The sequence below is a fragment of the Lichenostomus cassidix genome, chromosome 15 (assembly GCF_008360975.1).
Source record: "Lichenostomus cassidix isolate B80296 chromosome 15, HeHo_3.0, whole genome shotgun sequence".
Taxonomy (NCBI): Eukaryota; Metazoa; Chordata; class Aves; order Passeriformes; family Meliphagidae; genus Lichenostomus; species Lichenostomus cassidix.
In genome coordinates, this window is record NC_139496.1 from 2420275 (window position 1) to 2443827 (window position 23553).

A 23553-nucleotide genomic window follows, 5' to 3' on the forward strand; every position below is an offset into this window, starting at 1 on the left:
CTTAAGAGCAAGCTGCTGCTAAAACACCTGCCTCTCACCTCTACTTAAAGGGGCACATAACTGAATTACAGAGGGCCTGGATCATGCAGTCAGAAGTCTTTCCACATCATGGTCGTCGTGCTGCCAAGGGTGTGCTCACGAGATGTCCTCTAATCCAGTTAGAAGTGCTCTTCCAGGAACCATATCATTATGGAGTTGGAAATTCTGGAAACTGGGTGGACGCAGTAATACAGGAGAGCTACTGCGCTCTTCCCTTCCTTGTGCTAAAAATGTCTCTGGAATGAACCATGTCCTGCTCTGGCTCTGCTCCTGCTGGCTGGGCACAGCAGCCTCTGAAGGGCTCCTCTTCCCTCCTGCTGCCCTGGCTCTGGCTCCAGGCAGTGGGAAGAGCTCTGCAGAGCTGGACGAAGTCTCCTGTGTCCTGCTGTGTCCCTCTGCCCTTCGGGACTACCTCGCTGATGAAGTGATTGGTTCTTCTTCACCATCAGGAGGGGCCTCTTGATTTTTTTGATCCCAGAGGTTAAATTTTTAATGTAGATGGGTCTGCCATAGGTGGTGTTGCCTCTGCCTGGCTCTTAACCAGGAGAACATCTGATTGAGGTTGGGCTTTCTGCCTTACAGGCTGTGGTTTGATGGGGAATAGAGACAGGCATAGGAGGAAAAGAGGAAAATTAGCTGCAGCAAATTTTTTTTTTTTTTAAACTGTGCTGTGCTCTGGACAGACTGCTTGGCCACTCCTGGCATTTGGTAAGTGTGTGCCCTTTTAAAGAGGATCATGTTTGAAACTGGAGTAAAGGTTTCCAAAATTCCTCTTGGGCTGCAGTCCTTCCTGGGAAGGAGCAGCATTGCAGGACAGGCAGTGAGTCCAGGGGAGCAGCCTTCCTTCCCTTGGAAGAGCTTCCCTGGTGTGAGCTCCCTGCAATACGATGTTGGATTTGATGCTGCCGTGTCCAGAAGACATCTGGGCCTTTTTATTGTAATCATGTTTGTGCATTCAGACCAATTTTGATGGTTATGAAGGTTCAAAAAAATCCCAGAGATCTTAATAAGCTAATTCAGTAACTGTTTGTGGCTTTTGTTGTTCCTCTTTGTTGTGAGGACAGAACTGGTTCATGCTGATGAGTGCTGCATGAAAATTATATTATTAGTAATTACTGGTAATTTCTCGTCTGGAAGCTTCAGGTTTGTGGGAGCACTTGAATCCATTTGCTTCTGTATTCCCTCTGGCTTGGCCGTAGCCTCTCACAGTACCTCAGGACACTTGAGCAGTTCCCTTTCCTCCATGGTAACTTCTTACACCAGTTCTGGGTGGCAGAGGCAGCTCCCTCTCTGTCCTGACATTCATTTTCTGTCCAGTCAGGGCATCGCTGACATGTTGAGGTTCCCCCCAGGTGAAGGGAGCAGCTCCAGCCCCGGCTCACGAAGGATGGCAGTGCAGGGTGATGCCTCGGAGATGAGGGGGAAGGCAAAGGACCAGAATGTGCTTTTACATTTTCCCCTTAAAATTGTAATTTCATTTTAAATGTGCTGTGGTAACACCGAGGTTTTTGTCAGCTGGCAGAGCGAAGGATTAGTCATAGAGGTTTGTTTTGTTTTCTTCTAGGGAAGCTGGCAGAGAGGTAGAAAGAAAAAGGTGTACCATTAAACAAAAATCCCTGGAAAAATAACAACCCTAAACAACCAACTTTTCAAAGAAAATGACAGTATTGCTGTATTTGCTCTTTATGGGGAACATCACCTGGCTATGGTGTCTCAAGTCCCTCTTTTAGATTTAGATTAGGGATATTTCTGATTTTTGAGCTGTGCATAGAAACATGCAATGGAGGTAATTTTACCTGGCTTAGCTAAGGAAGTGGGAATAAATGGAAGTACTGCTTATTAGTTCAGTATGAGAGTTACTTTTTTTCCTTGTACCAAATACTGAGTTTTTTTATTCAAAGATCATCATTGGAATAGAAACATTTTTATCCCTCTCTTAGCCTGAGATTAATAGAGGGAGACTTCTTAAAAGCTGTATCTTCTGTTTTGATTTGGTTTCCAGCATCCTAATTACTTCTCCTTCCAACCATGCCCTCTGTATCTGTTTTCCTTTCATCTTCCCGGCTCTGATTGGAAGTAGCCTTGGACCAGAGAAGAAGGAAATCCTTGCTGTAGGTGAGATAAGAAGTATTTGCAGAGGAGGAGGGCTGGTGTCTGGCACCTCTCACAGGACCTACAGCCTGGGAATGCTTGGGGATGCTTCAGAACACAGCTGAAGGTGGGGCAGCCACAGGGTCATCTCAGACAGCTCTGGCAAGGGCTGGTGGTTTGAAATTTGCCTGGGAATAAATAGTAAGTAAACCCTGGGATATACTTGGTGAGGCACTTCCTGCAGATGCTCCAAGCTTTTGTGAAAGGAGCAAGCAGGAAAAGCAGTGGGGTTTTCCCCTTTTTAAATTTTTTTTTCCTAAGCTGTAGTAAGTTTATCTACATTTTCAACCTGTTTGTTTAGGTTTAATGTGAAATCCTACTGACCAACTATTCTTAATAAACACCTGATTCCTTACTGGTTGGAGATGCTGACAGAGTGGGGGCTCTGGGGTGTAAGCCTGTGGCTGCTGTGTCCATAATCAGGTGGCAGCAACTTCGATTCCTTCTGTCAGCATCTCTTCATGACTTTTTCTTCAGGAAGGTCAGTTAAGCTAAAGAGTAAATAACTTGTTCCCTGGGCAGTGGGCTCACAGTTCAGGTTGAGTTTATATTTGTAGCTTTGTTTTGAATTTTGTTGTTATTGGCTAAAGAAATGCTTGTGCTCTTCTGGGGCTCTGTGAACTCAGCTGCTGTGGTGCCCTTCAGTGCCTCTGGATTTGGAGTGGGAGGAATGCTTGTTATTTTGTGTGATGGAAGAGCCTGTCTGTTTTCAGACTCCGAGATGTGTAAAACCTTCAAACGCCAAAATATTGGCAGGGTGATTTTCAGCTTTCCTCTCGTCCAGATAAGGATTGGGAGATTTGCTCGGATTTGTAAAATAATTTCTCACGGGTTACTTCATGTAAATACTGATGGGGTTTTTTAATGAATTGATTCTCTCACTGCCCCCTCCTCCCCCTGGGTAGAGATCTTTAGCAGCACATGGAAAATGTGACTGACCCTTAAAGGTCAGATTTAGTCTACCCTTCAGCTTTTCTTATCCTGCTTGTCAGACAACACAACTTATTTGCTCTATCTCCTGTCCAGATCTGCATTTTTTTCTGTATAACTAATTTTTTTTCTATATGTGAATTTTAAACAGAATTTCTATAAAATATGGTGGCAGTAGAGCTGTTCTCTGAACAAAATTTACTGTGTTTTATGGCTTCTGCTGATCTTTTTTTAGCTTCTTGCTACGGATGATACTGAATACAGCATTTTTATGCAGCTGAAAGGAAAGGTTATGCTATTGCAGATTATATTTTTTTAAAGACTGTTTTACAGTAATAAACACACATAGGCAGTGCTTACCCAAACTCATTATTTAGTTTAGTTAGAGCTGTAAAACCTCTAACAAGATAAACTGTTTAATGTATTGACTTGTTAGTGTCTTTAGCCCTGCCTTTGGTGGCGTGGAAGGTAGAACATATATTTAGAAACTAATTCCAGAAAAAACGCATCCGTCAGACTAAAGTGTTTTTCAAGACCCAAAAAACAATCCTGTTTTTTTGTTTTTCCTATGCAGAAAATCATGTGCTCTGCATGAAAGATGCTGGTGGTAAAGCTTTGGCTTTCCAAGGGGAAAAACAGGGGCAATGGGCTCATAACATCCCAGGAGAGTGAGATTCACGTGGCATTGCTGCTGGGATGGAGACTCAGATGAGCAGAAGCGTGTTGGTGTCCAGATTCACTTCCCAGCCTCCTGGATTTTGGGTTGGCTTTTATTTCTGGCTTTCATAGTGGAGCTGAGGGGTGTGCAGTCAATTGAGCTTAGCATCAGGCATACTATGGATTTTATTCCTCTGTCTGGAAGGGGTTTGGAGATGCATCAGGTATCTCAGGGAATGATTCAGTTTGTAACAAACAACCTCTTCCCATGCATGTTTGTGCCTCTTCTGGCAGAGCTGACTTGCTTCTGCCAAGCAAGGAATGTGACTGGTTTTCCAGAACATGAGCACAGCATCCTGAGTGATTTAAAAGTCATTGCTTAGCATTCCTGTCTTTTTTTTTTTTTTTTTTTTTTTTAAATTTTCTTTTTCCTCTTTTTTGATGTCACACAAAAACACTTGTCTGGAGTAGGGAAGCATGTAATGGAACATTTAAATTTTCAACTTTTTTTTCCTGGGAGTGGCCAATCAGCTAATTAACTGAACATGTATGTTCTTTGTAGTAGGGGTAGTGGGTCTTTTCCTGGATTTTGTTTTTTCTACAGGGATGTACATTTGACTGAAAGAATCAATTACTTCTCTTGCACATTCCAATATTTATTTGCTAACTGGTCCTGCTAGTAAGAAAAATGTATGTTCTGAAAGGCTTGACTCACTGTAAGGAAAAGTTAAAGAAGTTCCTTTGTTTCTAGTGACACTTAACGACAAGAACTGTCCCATTAGTAACAGGGAAGAAAGTTGATTTTAATACCCAACAGCTTTGTCCTCTGTAATATCACTACTGGGAATGTGTGGTTATTCCCATCAGGCAGCCTGAGGGATCTGAAAAAAAAAGTTCTGTTGCCATCAGTTGGGTGTTACCTTTGTTAGTCCTCAGTGCCTGAGCTGCTGGAGAATTGGGGAGGAACTTGCACATGTAGATTGCTTTCACCAGAATTACAGATTTCACCATGTGTATTTTAGCTTGTCAGTTTTTGGAGGCTCTTCTCTTTTCCCACTGTGGTTTCTATGGGAATGTCACGAGTTTGGGTGGTGTGTGTAACCTTCTCAACTGCAGCACAGTCTGTCTCTGTATTGCTTAACTTTTGGGGATTTTTTGGTGCTTGTTTTGTGCTGCAGGATGGGGGCAGAGGATGTTTGACATTAACTCAGGGTGTCAGTTATGCAGGGATGGCAATCAAAGGGATGATTTCTCCATTCCTTTCGAGGTGAAACAATTAAGTCAAAAAGCTGCACAAACTGATGTTTCCACACAGGCTTGAGGATGGACCTTTACCATCCCCAGTCCCCTGGAGTCGCATGCAAGCTGAGAGTGATCCAAAAAGTGGGAAAGTTGGTTTGGGGAGTAGAGGGGCTTCTGTAGCTGACCTCAAGAAGGGCACTATTGAGTGAAAGGTTTGTCTCTACCACCTCTTTCAGAACAACTGGTATGTGTTAAAACATCTGAGGGACCTGGGAGTGTTCCTAGCCCTGGGCACAGCACTACATGCATTTAAAAATAAAAACTGCTGACATTCCTTTCAGCTGTCCTTAGTGTGAATCAAAGCACTGTGGTTTCCAGTATTTCTCAACACTGACAACACCAGGCTGGGCAGCAGAGATATTTTAGCCCTGCATATAGGATTAGTGGTGTCTTAGGGAGGAAAATCAGGCACCTTGTGTTCGTGCAAATGAGCAATTTACTGTTCACTGAAAGAAATCTGCTATTGCCTGGCGGATGGTTCTGTGTTGTACAAGGCTTTTGATCTGGAAATCCTGTCAATCACCTGCAAGCTGAAGAGCTGAAAGAGGGTTGTACTTGCTGGTAACTTTGTGCTTCATTTGCTCTACCAGCTCAGGGAGCTTCTTCCAAAGACTGTTCCGATGCAGATTGTCTGAGTGTCTTTGGGTGTAAGAGCTGAACTCCAAAGGTTTAAAGGAATTTAGTTAACTAATCCCCTTCCCCTTTTAGAATGTGATAACTTAAGCTTCAGTCCTAGGGTACCCCAAACCCTAAACAAGGGGTTCAGGTGGGATATTGGAAACAGTTGCCTGTGCAAATACCACACTGCTGTTTTTTCTGTTTTTAAAACCTCCTTATGCTCCATAGCTTTCTTCCTGGGTGCTCCCATTGCCCTTGGTCTGGCAGCATTTCTGAAGTAAGAGGTGTTGGGCCATTTAGGGTGAAAGATGCAACAAGAACACAGTAAATCATCCCCTTTGTCCTTGTCCTGGGATCACCCCTTGTGCTGCACCCAGTACATGTTGGTTTGGTGGAGAGAGTGGAGGAGCCTCTCCCAGGAGGGCTTTTGTAGCCAGTCACGGAAATGCTCTTAGAGAACATTGCTGGAGCTGTGGATAGAACTGGAAGTATTAATGCAGGCTTTTACCACATCATTTTAGCAAACCATTTTCTCCAATAAATGTGACAAGCTAACCTGGGCCTTCCAGAGGAATTTGTCCCTGAATCCTGCAGGAGCTCAGTACTGGGAAGTGTTAGGTAGGCTGACACTACTGTTTTGGAAATCTTGGAGGTGATTGCCAGGGAGAGGAATATGAGAAAATTACTTCCTTCTCCTTCAGATCTGGCCAATTTGTAACTGGCTAATCTGATTATCTCATCTTGCCTGGGATGACAGATGGGACAGATAGTTGTGCTCTGCTCAGTTGGGTCCTTTTGTGCTAAAGGAGCACATGACCTTATTTTGAAAGAGTAAACTTGTGCAGGAATAAATACTGTAAAGAGAAAAATGCAGCTTTCTCTACTCTGCCCTGTGACAGGCTTCAAAAATTTGTCCATTATTCTGTAAAACAGTGTAGTTACAATCCTGTCTATCAGCATGGAACTGGAAAATATTTTCAGCTCAAAATAAACTCCACAAAATAGCTTCCATGTGATTCCCTATTCAGAGGAAAGCTACTGGACTGTAGTCCTAAATAAAGATTCCAGCCAAGTTTGGTTCTTTAAAGAGCAGTGGTGGTTGTCCTAAATTTGACTTTACCAAGTCCACTCTCCTGCGTAGCCCTTTGCTTTGGTCAAGTCAACAGAGCAAGTTTCATGTTGGCTTCTCTTTGTTGCTGGTGCTTTGAGAGTGGCTTCAGTGGTGTGAAATGCAAGGAAAACTTTCCAACATGTAATTATTGAGCCATCACTTTGTTGGCAAGTAATTTTCAAAGCTTGCCACAGTCCTTTTGTCCTCTTTATCATTGCTGGGAAAAAATGCATTAACCTGTGCTTGAGAAAGCAATGATTTGCTTGGTTTTTGATACAGTCAGACCTATTTATTTTGTCAGTGGGAGATGCTTCTAATGTATTTAGCAGTAAATCATCCTGAAGCCAGGTCTCTGAACAGCCCTTGCTCGTGTTCTTTCTCCTGATGGAGCTGTCAGGATGTTGTTGCTGAATTTGCAGAGGAGAATGGCCATTCTTCTTTCTTTTCTAATTTCAGAGATCAACAGGGATCAACTGCATTGCATTTTTAGAAGCAGCAATTCTGGTTAGTTTGAAACTTGGAAGTTTTCTCTCCCATTAGCTAATTAGCACTATTATACTCTATTGTCATTATTGTCACTCAGGGTATTTTTGAGAATTAAGGGTGAAAAGTGACTGTATAAATTGAAACTCATCAACGAGGCTCTCCGAGCCTATTGTGAGTCACCCTTGCTGATTTCAGTGACAAAAATAAATCTTCTGTTACAACTGTTGACTCCTGCAAGCCCTGCAGTTACTCATAGCAGGAGCAGGAGCTGGCTCGTGCCTTGGGAAGAGCCACTGTCACCAACATGTGGCCAGAGACGCATCTCACCCATGGGTACCTCCTGTCAGCCAGGCTCTTGTCTCTCCACTTGTATACTAGGATAAATTGTGAAATTTTTACTACCTCTTGGATTGTTTTGATCTTAATCAGTTTTATCAAAAATGCTAAAGATGAATAGTGCTGTCCTGAGGAAGGAGGGGCAGCTGGTTCTTGGCAAAAGCTTGTGTTTTAGTGGGAGAACAGAAGGGATGAGGCCCTTGATTTATATAATTATTGATGCATTTTCTTTTTTTTTAAACTGAAAGCATAAATTGCACACCTGAGCAGCTGAGATAATCCAGCAGTGGTCTGTTTAATTAAAAAAATTGTTAGCAGGTTGTCACTAAAAGTATGGATTGTTAGTGCTGCCATTGCTTATGCTGTGCTTTTGTTCCTTGTAATTATCGTGACCGGTATTTTTAGGGCAGCTTTGCAGCTTGTCTATTTTCTCCCAAGTTGGCTAAAAATGCTGGTCTCACGTGACATGATAAATATTCTCTTGGAAACCAGTGCTGTATATATCCTGAGCTTCCTGTTCTGCTGATGTCTGGATTCATTGCTTAAAATTGCAGCAGCAGGAGGTGGAAGAAAGGTGTCCCTTGTTATTGAAGCCTGGGCATGTGGCTGTTAATGGTCTTAAGAATAGCTTGAATGGTCTTTGCAGATAAATCTTAGACTGGAATGTTTTTGTTTGCTTTAGCTTTTGGGTGGTATTAGCCTTAGTTGTAACCTCTTTCAGTTTCTGTTATCTTTTAATGAGGACTTCCTAGAGCTCTGATTGTGCAGTGAAATCCATGCAGAATCCATCTGTGGCTGCAGCAATGAGGCTGACACAGAGCACGGGGCTGCTGTGCTGCTCTTGTGTGGAGCTTCTCCACTCTGTGCCCAAACAGGTTGAACACACCCACCCAGAACGAGGTGTCTGCTTGTGTGTTACCTGTGATGACAGTGCTTAACCTGAAAACTCAAGGTTGTAGTGGGAAGCTTCTGGTAAAATTGTTGTATTTCCTCTTTTCAAGGACACACTCCAATTCCATGCAGGCTGTGAGGTGCTGGTGGGTAATCCTTGGGTGGAAAAGGTATAATTTGTGAGCTCTTCCAGACAAAGTACAGCTCAAGAACGAACCTTTGAGCAGCATTGTTTATGTTGATCCCAAGGTGTCCTACCTGGCTCTTGCAGGAGTTGGAAATGCATGCTGTCACTGCTGGCATTGCTGGGGATGCTGCTTCCAAACACCCTCTGGAACCCGTGAAAGACTAAGGCACTATTTGTGTTACTGATTTCTGGACTTCGCTGTCATTCAGGATTTTCGCTTACTGACAGAAGCAAAATAAAAGCAAATCTGTGGAAGAGTAGAAATGGAACTTTTAGGCTAATGAAGCTGTATTGTGTCTGACAAATGGGTGGCTAATCTGCTGGAGAAGGGGGAGGGTTGTCTTTTAATGAGAAGTTATTGCATGTTGAATAGCTGTTAAATTGCTGTATTAATAAAGTGGACAATGCTCTCTAGCTTGTCTTCTTAAAGTATTCTTTTAATTGAGAACCCCCTTTAATCCATTCTTTTAAAAATTAATTAACATTTTGTAAAACACTTCTTTGACTGTGGTGGCCTGATTCAGATTAAATTGGGGTTATGTCATGACTGCTTCCTTATGTACTTTAGCTGTAATTTATGGACTCAGTGGATAACACTAACTTCATATATAAGAGCTTAACACTTCTAAGAACAAGACTAATGGGCTCTTTTTTTTTTGGTCACAGTGCTTTGAATTGGCAGCAAACAGAAGAATAGAAATGAGATGAGAAAACAGGGTCTGGTGCCTGGAGTAAGAACTTTGATATTATTTTCCATTCAGCTCCTGATTATTTTGACTGTGAGCCAGCATTTGCAGTGAATTTTGCACTAAACATCTAAACTTTAGTGTCCCTCAGATGTTGCACTGCTTGCAGACTGCAGGTAGCTTTTATTGCACAGACTAATTGTCCTTTTTTTCATGCCATGTTGCGATCAAGTAGGAATGTTGAAGTCCTTCGGCTCTTCTGTTACACTTTGTGGATATGCTAAACCCTCTAGCTTTTGGTTGTTTTGACTTTTTACCTGCCAGTTCTGAGAGGGTGTCCCTCAGGGCCAGCAGACACGTGTGCTCTGGATGTGGCTGTCTAAGAAAGCCCAGCTCCTGAATCAGGTCACTGTTTACAAAGCAGGTTTATGTCAGATATAAATACAGCTGTAATGCCCTTTAGCAAAGGGCATGTGGGGCTGTGCAGCACTCCTGCAATCCGAGAGCTGACAGAGCTGGCTCAGCCAGGATGGAGAAATTCCCAAGGTGTGAAACAACTGGCCATGCTGGGAGCTGTAAAGCCAAGACAGGGAACTGCACCACTTGGTCAGAGCCATCCCTGAAATCTGAACTGAGGGGGTTGGACACTTTCTGCTCTGTGCTTTGCTTCCTCAGCTGGTGTCAGGCTGGAACAAGGTTTCCATCCTATGGTGCATCTCACAAAAAGGAAAATTTTGTGCCTGAGCCCTTTGTGAACTTGCTTTTGTAATCCTCTCTTATAAGGGATGCTTCAAAAAAGAACACCCCTGAAACAATTTGGATGTTTGTTGGGGAGCAAAGGAAAAGTTTATTTGAATGGTCCTTGGAAGCCAGGAAACAGATTTTGTTATTTTTGTTTGAATGTACTTTAAATTGCTTACTTTTGACTGCATATACATATGAGCTGTATGACACCTTGTTGCAGGATACCCTGATGGACTTGTGAAGCTGAATTTGTAGTTGGAGGAGGTGGTTGAAATCCCATTTAATCTGAGGAATAAAACCACATGAAACTCCATGAGTCCTCAAGGAATGTGAGAATTCTGCCCTTGGGAAAGCTCTCTGCTTGCCTTGTCAGGCTGAAACCACAATGTGTGCTCTATGGCTGTTAAATGCTTTGATACATCCAGAAATTTTCTCCAGGAAAGAGAATTTTTTCCTGGAGAGAAGTCTGACCGAAGCCAGATTTTGGGTTTCTGAAACTAGTGGCAGTGAGAAAGGCTGTGGGAGGGCTCAACAAAACGGGTCAGAATAAAAGGCCAAAGGATTTGCTTCAAAAATTTTCACATTTTTTTTTCTTGCAGAATTGTTCCAGTTATCAGGGAAACTGAATTGGCTTGAGCTACCCCACTCCCTCCTCTATTTATAAAAAAATATTTTGTAGCAAAATTTGAATCCAGTCTTGAATCTGCTCTGTCACCGATTCTCTCTTGGATGTTGGACCAGATAATTTTTCTCCCTGTGTCTCAGTTTCCCTGCAAATGAGGGATAATGATGGCTGTCCTTGAGGCCAGGGCAGAGCTTTAATGCATCCCTCAAGCCCTGGGAGCTGCTGCAAGGAGCATGGCTGGGCCCCAGCCAGGCACTCCTGTGGCTCTGCTCTGGGTGGGTGACTCAGAGAATGTTGTTTCCTTTTCTCTTGCCAGTACCTGCATTTGTCTCCTTAGGCACCACTCCTGCCCTTGCCTTGGGTGAATTCATCATTTATTTACTTATTTTTTGGATGGGGCTTGCAGGTTTCCACCTGGGGCTGGCTGGGGGTGCTCATGTTCCTTGCAGGTGCCAATTCCTTCCCCTGCATCTCGCATCTTGTTTCACACAAAGTCTGCAAAATGCTGGAAATAATTAAATTGCGTGTCAGGAAAACCAAACAAATGCAAGACTACACATCTGGCCCTGAGTTTAATCTAGAGAATGGTTTGGAAATATTATGTAGAAACCTGCAGTAATTTGTGTTCAGGGAAGGTTGTGCAGAAGTTAAACACATGCAGGTGCAGGTGGTGTCCCTATGGGAGACCCTGTGGCACTCTGGGCAGCACCATCAGCCTCTCCCTGGTTGTGTCTTGGCAACCACAGATTTTATTATGATTGACTTCACTGCAGGTGTCCTTTGGGTTGTATTTTTTATGGAGTGGGCAGAGTGGGGAAGGAGTGTGTTGGGTTTTCCTGGAGGAGGTGAGAATTTGGGATGTGGATAACACCTGGCAGTATCCCTGGGCTCTCTCATTGCCTGAACTGGCCATTGCATCCTGGTTTGGAAGCAGAGGTCCTGAGGGTTGTGGAGGTGCAGCTGTGGCCCCTGTGCAGCAAAGCCAAGGCTCTGGTCCCATCAGCAGCTCCCCAGGAGGAACCTGGAGCTGCCTGTCCCATAGCCCTTGAGCTGGGACTGTCCAAGGGACTTAAACCAGAAGCTTTGCCCTTCTTCAGGCTTCTCAAAAAGGGATAAGGGACAGAAATGACCCAGCAATTTGTTAACCCAGACTAAAGAAGAAATGGATCTGGTCTGGCACTTCAGCCTCCTCTGCCTCAGCTGGCAAAACTGCTCAGCTGGAAACACCCTGGATCTGCTCAGCTGGAAACACCCTGGAACCCTCTAAATGGTGTGGGTGGTATTTAGAGGCTGGGTGTTCCATGTTGTGGTTAGCATTAAGGATGATTTGCAAAAGCAGTAAGATGTGATGGTTTAAAAATGCACCATCACTCCGTATGTGGGATGTGGAATGGTAGAAGGGAAGAAATAACACCAGCCCAAAATTTGCTGAAAAATGAACTGAAAGTGGTTATTGATTAGCTGTGCACTTTCATTACCCTGCTGCAGTCCGAGAGAGCGAGCAATTCTTTTTTCTTTATTAAAAAAAAAGGAAAAAAAAACTTTCAAAGGCACTTATGAAATATTTAGTGTAATTATTTCCGAGATCAAAACTCCAAAGAGATTACCCAGCCACAGCAACCTTGTTAATCCTTGGTGTTATGGATGAAAGACAATATTAAACATTTACTGCTCTTGTGCAAAATGGCTCTGTACTCTCCACCTCAATTGCACCATTATTCATCAGCCTTCACTGCTGTGTCTGTCTTGCTCCCCATGTAAGAATTTTAGGTGTCATTACAAGTTTCTTCTGATGGAGTGGGACCTATTTTCTTTATCCCCATTTTGCCTTTAGGCAAGGCAAGTCGCAGCCTAATGAAACCAGTGTGAAGTATTATGGTGCTCTGACACTGCCTTTGCAACGGTACAGGGTTTTCCTCCATGAAATAGTCTTTTTAAACCAGCTTTGAATGCTCATTTCCTTTTCCACATGATATTTGCATGAGCGAGGGAATAAAATGTTATTTCCGTCAGGACTGTAACTACTGAAAAAGTGGAGTAGCTGTTGATGGCTCTTTTCGGTTTGAATAGGGAGTTACTGAGGAAGCAATCCAGGGTCCATCCAACGTTGACTCAAATCCCAGAATTGCAATTTGTGTCTCAAAAGCAGGTTTAGTGGATCTGCAAGTATTTGGAGATAAAAATTCAAATTAACATTGAGAAATAGCCTGAAATGGGCTGTAGGTTGGAAAGATGAGCGTGAAGACCCATGAATAAGCTATAAAATGGGGAATGAGTGCTGCGGTTGCCATTCCAGGGGAGGTGGAATATGGCTGTGATGGGTTTGGGACTGAGTGGCTGTCAAGTGCCTTGTGCTGTTGCAAATATCGAGCAGAGGGATATGAACAAGAGTCATAGAAAAGACATGGAGCTTTGGACTTCAGCCTCCCTGCTCTCAATTTCTTATTTTCATGCTTAGTGACTGGTGTGATGAAAGAGTGGGAGTCTTCATGACTTTCTGCTCTTGTTTTAATAGAAAACTGTAATTTCCAGCACAGCTACTGATGGAGAGAAAGAGAGCAGGGCTGGTGTGGACATGGACATTAAGAGCCTGGATGGATTTGTTGTTGGGATTTTACTGCTCAGTACAAGTGAAGCCTTGCCCAGCTGGTGGGAGCTGCACCAAGCTCCCTTGTGCTCCCTCTCCCCCTGAGTTCTGTCAGGAAGAGGGATTGTAGCACCCGGAGCTGTAATGTGTAAATGCAATAACCTCGCAGGGAAGCTACCTAGGAAATAGGAGATGTTTATTTTGGTTTTTTAAGCTTCACCTGCCTCCCTTCTCTCTGCCACTGCTGCCCACAGAGTGCAGGCAGTGGCAGTGACCCTTCAGTTAATGGATGTACCAGCAATGAAAGGAAAATCCTGTCCATGCTGTTTGCCTGTGGCATTGCATAGATTTTTCTTTACAGTAGTTTAATGAGCTACCAGCAATTTTCAGTCATTTTTCAGCCAACATGCTGTACTTGCCACATTGTCAGTGCTGCTTTTACTTTTGTTTCCCTGAATGTGTATATATATATGTCTATATATATAGTGTGTGTCTATATATAAAATATATATTACACATCTATATTTATATATTCGTATGTGTAATGGTTGGCCTGTTTTCAGTGGGTAATGCTGAGTCTTGGCATAAGAGCAACCCCATTAAAAGCAGGGTCTGCCCAGTTCCTTTAGCTCACCAGGCTCTGCAGCCTGGCCACAGGATGCTGGGGTTTGTGGCTGCTCTCCTCGTGCAGACTACTTGGAAATATCTAACCTTTAATGTCAGTATTCTTTTTAATATTAATCTTTACCCCCAGTATCTGCAAAAGGATTAGAGGCAGGTTTGTCTTTCCCTCTGAACTCATCTGTGGCTCAAGTGTGCTTATTAGTTCTTTCAATGGCTTATTAGTTCATTATTGCATAACCTCCAGGCATGGCAGGATTTGAAATGTTAATTTTCCAGCCAAAGTTCAGCTGATGGACTTCACCTGATCCCCTTGGAGTCAGTGTGTGCATGGGGAGGGCTGGCTGGCTTTGCAGCACAGCATCACTTGTACAGCAGAAGGAAGGGAGTCAATTTTTCCTCTCCCGTGTTAAAAGAATAATAAGAATGGAAAGTACAAAGAAATAGCACAATATCCTAGAATGTTTAAGCAGAAAAGGTGGTGAGTGTTGTGCACACTTTGCTGTGGTGTTACTTTCCTCCTTCCCCTCTCCTCATGTTGCTTTGAGCTCGTATTTGGCTGCCCAGTGAACTATAACAAGATTTAATAGCTCCAGTGTCGCTGTATTGCATTTGGACTGCTTCCATCCTTCAGTTGTAATAAACGTCTGCTTTACAATGAGCTCTTAAATTCTATAAGTGACGTCAAATTGTATCTAATAATGGAAAAAAGATCAAGTACTGTAAATGCGACTTATTCACCCTGTCTTACCGAGCAGTGTTTGTCCTCAGCCCCTCGCTGTGCTGCTTTGCCTCCCAGAGCTCTGGAACTTGTCCTACACCTGGGAAAAGCTGATTTCAACAAGTGCTTGTGTTTTCCTTGTCCTCTTCCCCCATTCCTTGTCCCCTGGCTGCGTGGCAGACAGTGGCCAGCCCCAGGGGCAGGCACAGGGAGCTCCAGCCACTCTAGTCCTTTCGGAAGGACTGCTGCAGTTTTGCAGTGTGGACACTTGTTCATTAGCTGCTGATTCACTGTCAGATGGGATCCAAGCTCAGTCATGAAACTCGGATGGGCAAACATCTGCACAGTAATTTTTCTCTCAGAAGATGTGACAGATGAGATGGGCGATTAGATGAACGACCGCGCCGAGACACGCACTGACACAGTGGCCTTGGAGCTGAGAGCGTGTGAACTGTGCACTTTTAAGGAGCTTTAACTTTTGATCTATTTTTTTTTTCCTCCCCAGGCCTGATGAGTTTTTAAATCTGCTTTGCTGTCAGTGAGCAGGTACAACACACACTATGAAAACTGAAAACTGCTGATTTTAAAAAGCTTGTTCTGTCTCTTCAGTTTAGTGAACGTGCACGTGCATATGAGACAGTTTCGAGAGCAGTGATGAGTGTTATGTGGCCACAAGGCTACTAAGTAGAAATGTTGAGGCTTTTTAACCTTTCAGTGTCCCACTGGAGAGATCACTTTGGTGGGGTTGGGTGAAGAGAGGAGAAAAGGGAATGGTAAAATACGAACACTCATTATTCGTTGCCTTGGAAAAGCCTCATAAATTGTGCTTTCCCCTGACCTTTAGAGTGGTGGTCAGTCATGAGAGATTCATGGTGACTCTTGTGCTTCAGCCTAGAGTGTGCTAAGCACTCACAAACCAAGAAGTTCCTCTCCATCTGTGTTCCTTCCCAGTGAGTTGGCAGTGGGATGTGGGCAGGCCAGTTGTGAGGCCGTGCTGGTCCCTGTGATGGATCTCAGGCTGTGTGTGCTGCAGCCCCTGCAGAGGGCTGGGCAGGCAAGGCTGGTGAGCAAGAGCTGAGCAAGGCTTGACAACCAGGCTCTGTAGATATTCATGGAAAGCTCCTGAGAGGCAGGGACACTGTGGACAGGCAGGATCAGAGTGACAGAGAATGGTCTTTGCAGCAGTGCTACTCTGGAGAGATAAAGCTGAGCAAGACTTCTCTGGGCCAGGAGGGAAACTGCCGCATTAATCAAGGTGTGAGCGCCGAGGCTGCCTTTGAAAACTGCTGACTTAGGCCCTGGGAATCTGTTTCCCATTTATGCTGCTGCTTCTAAAGGCATAAATAAATCCAGGCACAGTAAGTATGCAGCGCTTTCAGTCGTGGGAGAGCACTGTGTCCTCCTCGAGGGAGCTCCGCAGGAGAGGGAAGGTGGCAGGGCTGCTACACCTGGTGTTGCTTCCCAAAGTCCAAGTGTTTGATACACTTGGGATCAATGCTAACATCTCTTTGATATCGCTTTCTTCAAGGAAGCATCTTCTTGGGGGATAAAGGTGATGTAGAGAACCTAAGGAAGGTCTTTAGGGAGGTAGGTGAGGTCTCCAGGTAATGCCTTTGCTCATCCTTTTGCCATTACAGGTTTGGCTTGGTTTTCTTATGGTTGTTTCTGTTAATTACCTTTCATTTCTTGGTGATGTGAAAATATTGCAAGGAAAATTGTTCAATAGCTGAGTCAAGGATATCAATCCTTAGCTCACGAGTGTGCTCTTTCATTAAGGAGGCTTTTCTCAACTTCTACAGACAGCACAGCCCTGAGCAGGCAGTGGGTGGTCAGAACCTGAGACCTGGGGCTAGGACCTGCTTCTGCTACCAGCTGCTCTGTGACCCTCCATGATAGGTTTTCCTTTTAACTTTATAATAGTATAAAATGAACTTCCTGTGTGAGGCTGGCAAAAGCTCATTATAGTTGCTCTCTGTGTCTGGGGCCTTTTCTTCTCTGTTGAAAAAGGGAAGCAGCAGCCATGGCCTGAGGTGAGCTCCTGCTGCTGGGGCGTTGCTCACTGCAGTCTGAAAAGCCTCTGCTCAGCAGCCTGAGCATGGAAAACGTGAGCTGGTCAAAAATTAGTCACTGAGGTGACAGCTGGGAACAGTCATAACAGCACTTTTGTAGCCTGAACCCACGGTGTGAGTGGTTCTCCTGCCCCGGGCCTGTCGAGGAGCTGGGATTTCTGCACTCTCAGATTCCATCCCCTCAGGGCCAGCTTGGGAAGCCTGTGGCCTTTAGCACTCCAGTAGCACAATTTAACCACCCTTCACACACTGATTCTTACTCCTTAATTACAAGCTGCCAGTTGTTATCAGTCCTTTGCTACCTCTTTTAATACCAGGGAGACTGCCCTGATGCTCCCAAAGTGAACACCAAGTTCATGGGTTAAATGGAGAGATTCTGCTGGATCTCTTGGTCTGTTCAGCTTTTGCAGATTCAGATAATCCTCCCCTGATTTTAAAGCACGGGCACTTTTCTTTTAGGGAGTTTGTTGTTGTGAGGGAGACTGTTAAAATTGGAAGTAAATGCAGCAGGCTGTGCGTGAGCCTTCAGACAGCCTGGAGCAATGGCTCAGAGGTGGACCTGACTCATCGCAGCAGGATATTGACTCTGCAGCATAATTATGATGCTTTGAGAACCTGATTTTAAAATAATTGAGGTATAAAATTATGCGCCTGGCTCTCACAGTTACTACAGCTCTGGGTATAAATTGAATAACGGGCTGTACAAATGTGCCACTTGGCTATAGCAGGAATAGCAGCGAGTCTGGAAATGTCCTGCGTCACCACTGTTTTCCTCTTGCTGGGAAGCCGGCTGCAGGCTGAGGTTTGCAAACAGCCTCTCTGTCTTCCAGTTGTGCAGCCACAGGGGTTTGGCAAATCTATGGAAAGTCCAGTGTTTCAGCAGCTGAAATCCAGTGGTGAAACCCTGGCTGTTTGCTAATCCCAGCACAGGGAGCATCTCAAATACCTGTGGCTGTAGCAATAGGATGGATGTGGGTAAGTGCTGTGGGCACAGCTAGGGTTTTGACACCTGTTTTCCAGAGCTGTGTTGTGGCTCGATTGCTTCCAGAAGCACTTTCTCCTTTCTTCATCATGTCTGCAGACAAACTTCTGTGTTTTGTTTGGACAATTTGGTGAGGGGTCTTGGTGAGCTTTGATTCTGTATAAAATCCCAAGACTTTGGAAGGAGGCCACTGTCCTCAGTGAGTTGCCTGAAAGGGCCATTTTGTCACCTCTGTCCCACCTGGAATGGTGTTCCCCCAGATCTGAATTTGGTGAAATCTCACATTTGTTTTCTGTGATTTGATACCTGGGCTCCACTGCTCATGGAAGGGTTAGAACAGGTTTTTTTCAACTCAAAAGCAACCTGAACTGCAAACTTACCTCAGTAAGTGGGTTTTTTTTTTTACCAGTCTAGCTAAAATCCAGGCAAACATGTCAGGTTTATTCTCTTGGTGTCTCCTTCAGTGTCTGGCTGCTGACCCCAGGTGCCTTTGCCATGAGGTGAGGTTGGGATTTGCTCCTTGGTGTTGCCCAGTGTGTTTCCAGGACGCTTTTGGGGGCTGGTTGGAGTAGCTGGAGAGGGTCACTGCTAGAGGAGGTTTCCACCTAATGAGGGTTTGCTGCTGCCTGCAGCCCTGTGGGCTGAGCCCAGACACTGCTTTTAATCATGAACCACAGGGAAGGAGAATCCTGAAGGGAAATTCACACTGAACCCTCAGCTCCTGTAAAAGCTGAGCAGGAAGCTGGAGCAGGAGCCACTGCTTGGACCAGACAGGCTCCTCATGCCAGGGCTGCTGCTGTGTTTGCTTGGGGCCAAAATGCTGTGATTTTTAGTCTGTAATAAAATAAACTCTCTTGTGTCTCAGCCATCTGAATTATTACCTGACTGGCACTTCATTACAAACACATTTTTTCCATGTTGGTACTGGTTTCTTGCCATTTTACTGCTTTTTAGGTTCTATTTTTTCATTAGTCTCTTCCAATCGATAGAAATATCCTGTTTTTAGCAAGCAGCAAGGACAGACGTGACTGATGTCCTTATGATGGAGCAGAATCATTTTCAGAGCATTTGGGAAACAGGGGGAGAAGCTTTTAAATCTAATTTTTAAAGATCTCTAAAAGCACAACAAACTGCTCAAGACATGTGGCTGAGTCTCCCACTGCCATTAGCTCCAAGAGTTGGGATCCTGGAGTTGCACTATTGCAGATCTGGTGCTTGACATCCATCCTGTGGTGGTAACTGTTGTTCTTTGCCATGACACTAATTAAAAAGCACTTAATGAGATTATCTCCACCTGTTCTGGAGGATTAGTTTGACGGAGGGGATCCTGCACGTGCATGTGGATGCACACACTTCTCTGCATAGCTTGGCTGTGTCAGGAAGCAGAGTCTTCCCAGAATTCTTCTCTCCAGGCTTTGCCATAGCAGAGTCTTTTTCATCCTCCCCTCCACGCACACAGATTGCTCTGACAGCAATAAAATGCGGCAGAGAATTGAATTTGGAAATAAATTGTTTAGATGATGCAGCACCAGACGGATCGTTATTCCAGAAGAGTCGGTCCAGGGTGGATTTGCTTTAGTGCCAGATCAGAAATGTGGCAATCACAGGGAGGCAAGCTGGGAACACTGTGGCACAGGGCTAGGTGTGCCTGGGCCAGCCAGCCCTGGGCTGGGATGCTCTGGGCAGTGTCCTCTGGGCAGTGTCCCCATGTGTGCTCAGCACTGGGGCAGTTCTGGCAGAGATGTCGCAGTAAACCTGGGTTATAAATACTGGATGTTGTCCCTGATTGCCTTGTGACCATGGGCATGTATTTGAACCCTTCTGAACCTCGTAAAAGGTTGGTGAAGTGTTGTGCAAACACTGACTGGCACTAAGGGCTGTTGATAATGGTGTGGTTTCCTGGCTCCCACATCATGGTTTAATCCACCAGGTAAATTGGTTGGGTTTATTCTGTTGGTTGTTTTCACCAGTCACAGGGTTTGGGGCTGGTTTGGCTCCAACAGCTCTGTCTGAAGACTTCCAATAAGCAGGCACAGCAGAAAGGTGGATTTTGGTGACAGGAAGGAGACAGATGAATGGTTTGTGTGCTGCGAGAGCAAACACCAGATCCTGCCAAGGCTGACTTGGCCTGATAACAGACTTTGTTTCTTGTGTCCTCTTTTCCTCAATAGTTATCCTTTTATTTCTCCCTTCCTTACATAATGTTATTGTCTTTATCCACAGTCCATAGGGGTTCTCAAAGATATTTGAAAAGTTCCTGCTTTGACCCATGGTGTAATAAATGCTGTATTCCCTGAATTCTTAAGCAATAATTCTGTTACAATACCTTGAGGTGGGGTACAGTGGGATTTTTCTCTGTTGCAGTTTGATCTTTGTCTTCTCATGCAGTAGGAGTGTAAAAATGAGCCTGGCATTGACAGCAGTGACAGGAGGATCTTGCCAGCAGACTGCTTTGGAGGTGTAAGAGAAGGGGTCCTACCAAGACAATAATTCAGAATAAAGCAGGGAAAAAAGCAGATTTCTGTTGTCTTTATTCTTAGAATCCGAAGGTCTTTCTTCATCATGTTGGTACTGAGGGCTGAGAAAGTCTAATTATTGTCTTTTCTTGCTGCTAAATGAATCTGAGAGGATAAAACCTGATGCCTTTGAGTAGATGCATCTCTGGTGTGTTGCTCACATTGGAGAGAGACTTTATTGTCAGGCAGCAGCCGATTTGCCTATTCATTTGGAACTTTTGTCACATCTCTTCCGTGGAGATGCTGTTGCATATGAAAGTCTGATTGATACGGTGGCAAAGGTTAGGAGGGTAATAGCTTTGATGGTATCCCCTGAAGCAAATAAAAATTCTTCTGAAAGGTTCTGTTCAATTTGATACCAAAGGTCTGGTAGCACTCCAGGGATTCTTCTCTCTGCTATTAAGCTTATAGCTATTACAAAAATTAATGTTTGTCTGTTGTTTTCTTTCTAAATAGGATGTTCTGCCATAAGAATGGAAAATAACCACTTTTCTATATCCCCCCCCTCCTGCTTTCTCTCTGTTTCAGGGATCCTCAATGCATTTCCTTGCCATTATTTAAGGAGCCTTTACTAAAAGCTTTTGGATTGTGTTTCTGAGTGGACAAGAGATTTTTGTATCCAAAATGCTCATAAAGGAATATCGTATTCCTCTTCCGATGAGCGTGGAAGAATATCGCATCGCCCAGCTCTACATGATACAGGTCAGCAACATTCTGCTCCCTGCAGGGCAGTGGGGGCTCTGTGTGGGGTGGGGGAGAATTGCTGCAGGATTGGGTGTTTTAAATTTGAGTTTTGCTGTTTGCTGATAAAGAAGAAGCAGGGAAAGTAACACAAACTTCAATTTCTGAGTTGCTTCCTCTTCTCCTTAAATAAGAGAACCTCTGTTGGACCTACCTGGGGAAACAACAACTTATTCCTAGGGGAACACTTAGCCCAAGTGTGTGGGTTCAGACTGGAAGGGATGGAGCTGTAGGGCATAAACAGCCACTGCCTCCCAGGTGGGCTCTGCTTACTGGTCATGCCAATTCCAGTTCCAGTTCTGTTCTTTTCTGGGAATTTTGAGAGGTAAACCAAAGGCAGAACTTGGAATTAAGGATGGGAAAAAATTAAATGTAAGATATTCATGCTTATTAACCACCGTGAAACAGATACTAATCAGTTTAGGCATAAAATGTAGATTATTTTTAATAGGCTTCTGAATACTGATGGGAATTTTTGTGGAATTCCCTGTCTGCAATAAAGCAGTTAATTAAAATGCTGGGGTTTTGTAACTGAAATCCTCTGTGCCCATATTCTCCCAGTGTTCGAAATCCAACCAGGAGCAGTTATAAAAGGAAATGAATCTGAAGTGTTATTTCATTGTCCCATGCTTTAAATAAAATGTAATTTTGCTCATCCAGCAAAACACACATCTAATATTGAGTTTGCAGGAGAACTCTGCTTTCTGGAATGGGATGAAGCAATGATAGAAAAATCTGCTTTGGCTTAAAACCTAACATAAGTTAAGGGAAAAAAGCAAACCCCTCAAATGAACGCAAAAGCACAACTCCCCCATTTCTCTCCTGACCACCCAGCTGTGTTTCTTAAGGATTCATGCACTTGGGCCTGACTATTAAAAGAATGTATGGTGTGTATTTTCCAGTAATAACAGTCAAATTCCTTCTTCTGACACAAATGTGTGTTTAACCTAAACGTTGGCATAAACGAGTAAATGTTTTTCTTAGGCAGCTTCGTTTTTCTGTACCTTTTCCTGATGCTGTAGCTGCTTTGAATATTGGTGTAATTATTTTGTTAACAACTGTGTCTTCCTAATTTGGCTCAGCTGCTTTGCATGAAGAGCTGGTGGATGGCAGCAGAGTATTATTTGTGCAGAACTTGTCAGTGAGCAGCAGAGCGTAGGGGAGAGTGATCTGATTAGGAAGGAGGAGTCCACCTGATTAAACAGAGGATGAATCCTTAATTGGGGAATGTCTGTGGGGCCTCCTAGGAATTCTGGAGGTCTTGGTCAGGGAGATGGATTTGCTTTTTGATTTCAGAAGTTAAATTGCTGGTTTTTATTTTCATAATGCAGAACACTGGGATCTGCTTTGTTACTTGACAGAGATTTTGGCCATATCTTAACATCAAAAGGACGTGAGAAGCCATTATGGTTTCAAGCAAGGGGAAGTTCACCAGCCCAGGGAACTGCTTGAGAAACTACATCTCCAAATAGCCATCCAGTTCTTCTTTAATTTTCTACTGCACTGACAGACAGCAGAGTAAGGTTTCCTCTTAGATCAGATGTCAAATCAGGTTTTTGATCTCCCTCCACTCTCCTGGAGCAGGGGTCTAAGCTGGAAACACTGCATGGAGCCCAAGGTCCAGGGGACCTGGAGAAGTGCATGACAAGCAAGGGACTTCACTGTGTTACTTGTACAAGTAGTGCAAGAGGAAAAGTTAGCTTTGCTTTTCCTTGAGGATACTAGTTTCAGCTCAAGTTTGAAAAAAACAAAAAGCAATAACAAAACAAGAAAGACTACTTAGGGTAGAGTTTATAGTTTGGTAGCGATTGGCTTCAATTTTTCCTGAAATTGGTGGAAAGATTCCTGCTGGCTTCAATGTGAGCTTTTCCTAAACCAGGATATCAGATGTTCTTTTTCTTCAGCTTGATTTAAAAGTGGAGGTTTTGTCTTTGAGACAGGCACTGGGGAAGGAGCAGAGGGGAGTGTGACTTCCATCCTTTCCAGAGAACGAGAAAGTGCTTCATGCCTGTCCTTTTATTTTTCCTCTGAAACGCCTGAAGAGGCCACAGGAGAAGTAAGTTCTGCATGTTGAGCCCCCTTATGGGAACAAGCTGAGATATCCGCACAAAGCAGCAGTGAAGAGACATTTCTGAGAAATCTGTGGCTGAAATGTAGAACAGAATGTTTTGAAGTAGTTCCTGGGAAGTGGAGTGATTCTTAAAAGCAAAAGGTTAATTTCTAAGACATTTATCGTTTACAGAAGGGGTGGCATTGCTGGAGGCACCAGGCAGCCTGGTCCTGTGAGAAGCACTTCTCCAGCAGTGGAAAAGATGTCATGATCATTCCTCAAGGGTTTTAGGGAGCCTCAAGCACGTACTCAATGTTGATCACTCGTTTACCTTCAAGCTCCTGAGTGAAAATTCCTGTTAAACTCCAAACCACTTGGTATAAAGCTGCTTAGGAGTTTTTTTTGTGTAGGTATAAATTTTCCTAGATTTCAGCATCGTCCAAATGGAAGTTTTCCAAAAAGCCCTTCTCCCCTGAGCCCTTGCAGGGAATTGGTGCCTCAAA

General features: G+C 44.0%; 1 protein-coding gene across 10 annotated transcripts in view; it reads left to right on the forward strand.

The window, feature by feature from the left end:
• Positions 1 to 23553, forward strand: part of PITPNM2 (phosphatidylinositol transfer protein membrane associated 2) — a 121851-nt gene that overhangs the window by 39084 nt on the left and 59214 nt on the right. For all 10 annotated transcript variants that reach the window (XM_085075454.1, XM_085075449.1, XM_085075453.1 and 7 more), the window contains one exon: positions 20788 to 20961. In XM_085075454.1, coding sequence (XP_084931580.1) covers positions 20884 to 20961 — 78 coding nt within the window. In that variant the 5' untranslated portion in view covers positions 20788 to 20883. The remainder of the gene's footprint in view (positions 1 to 20787; positions 20962 to 23553) is intronic.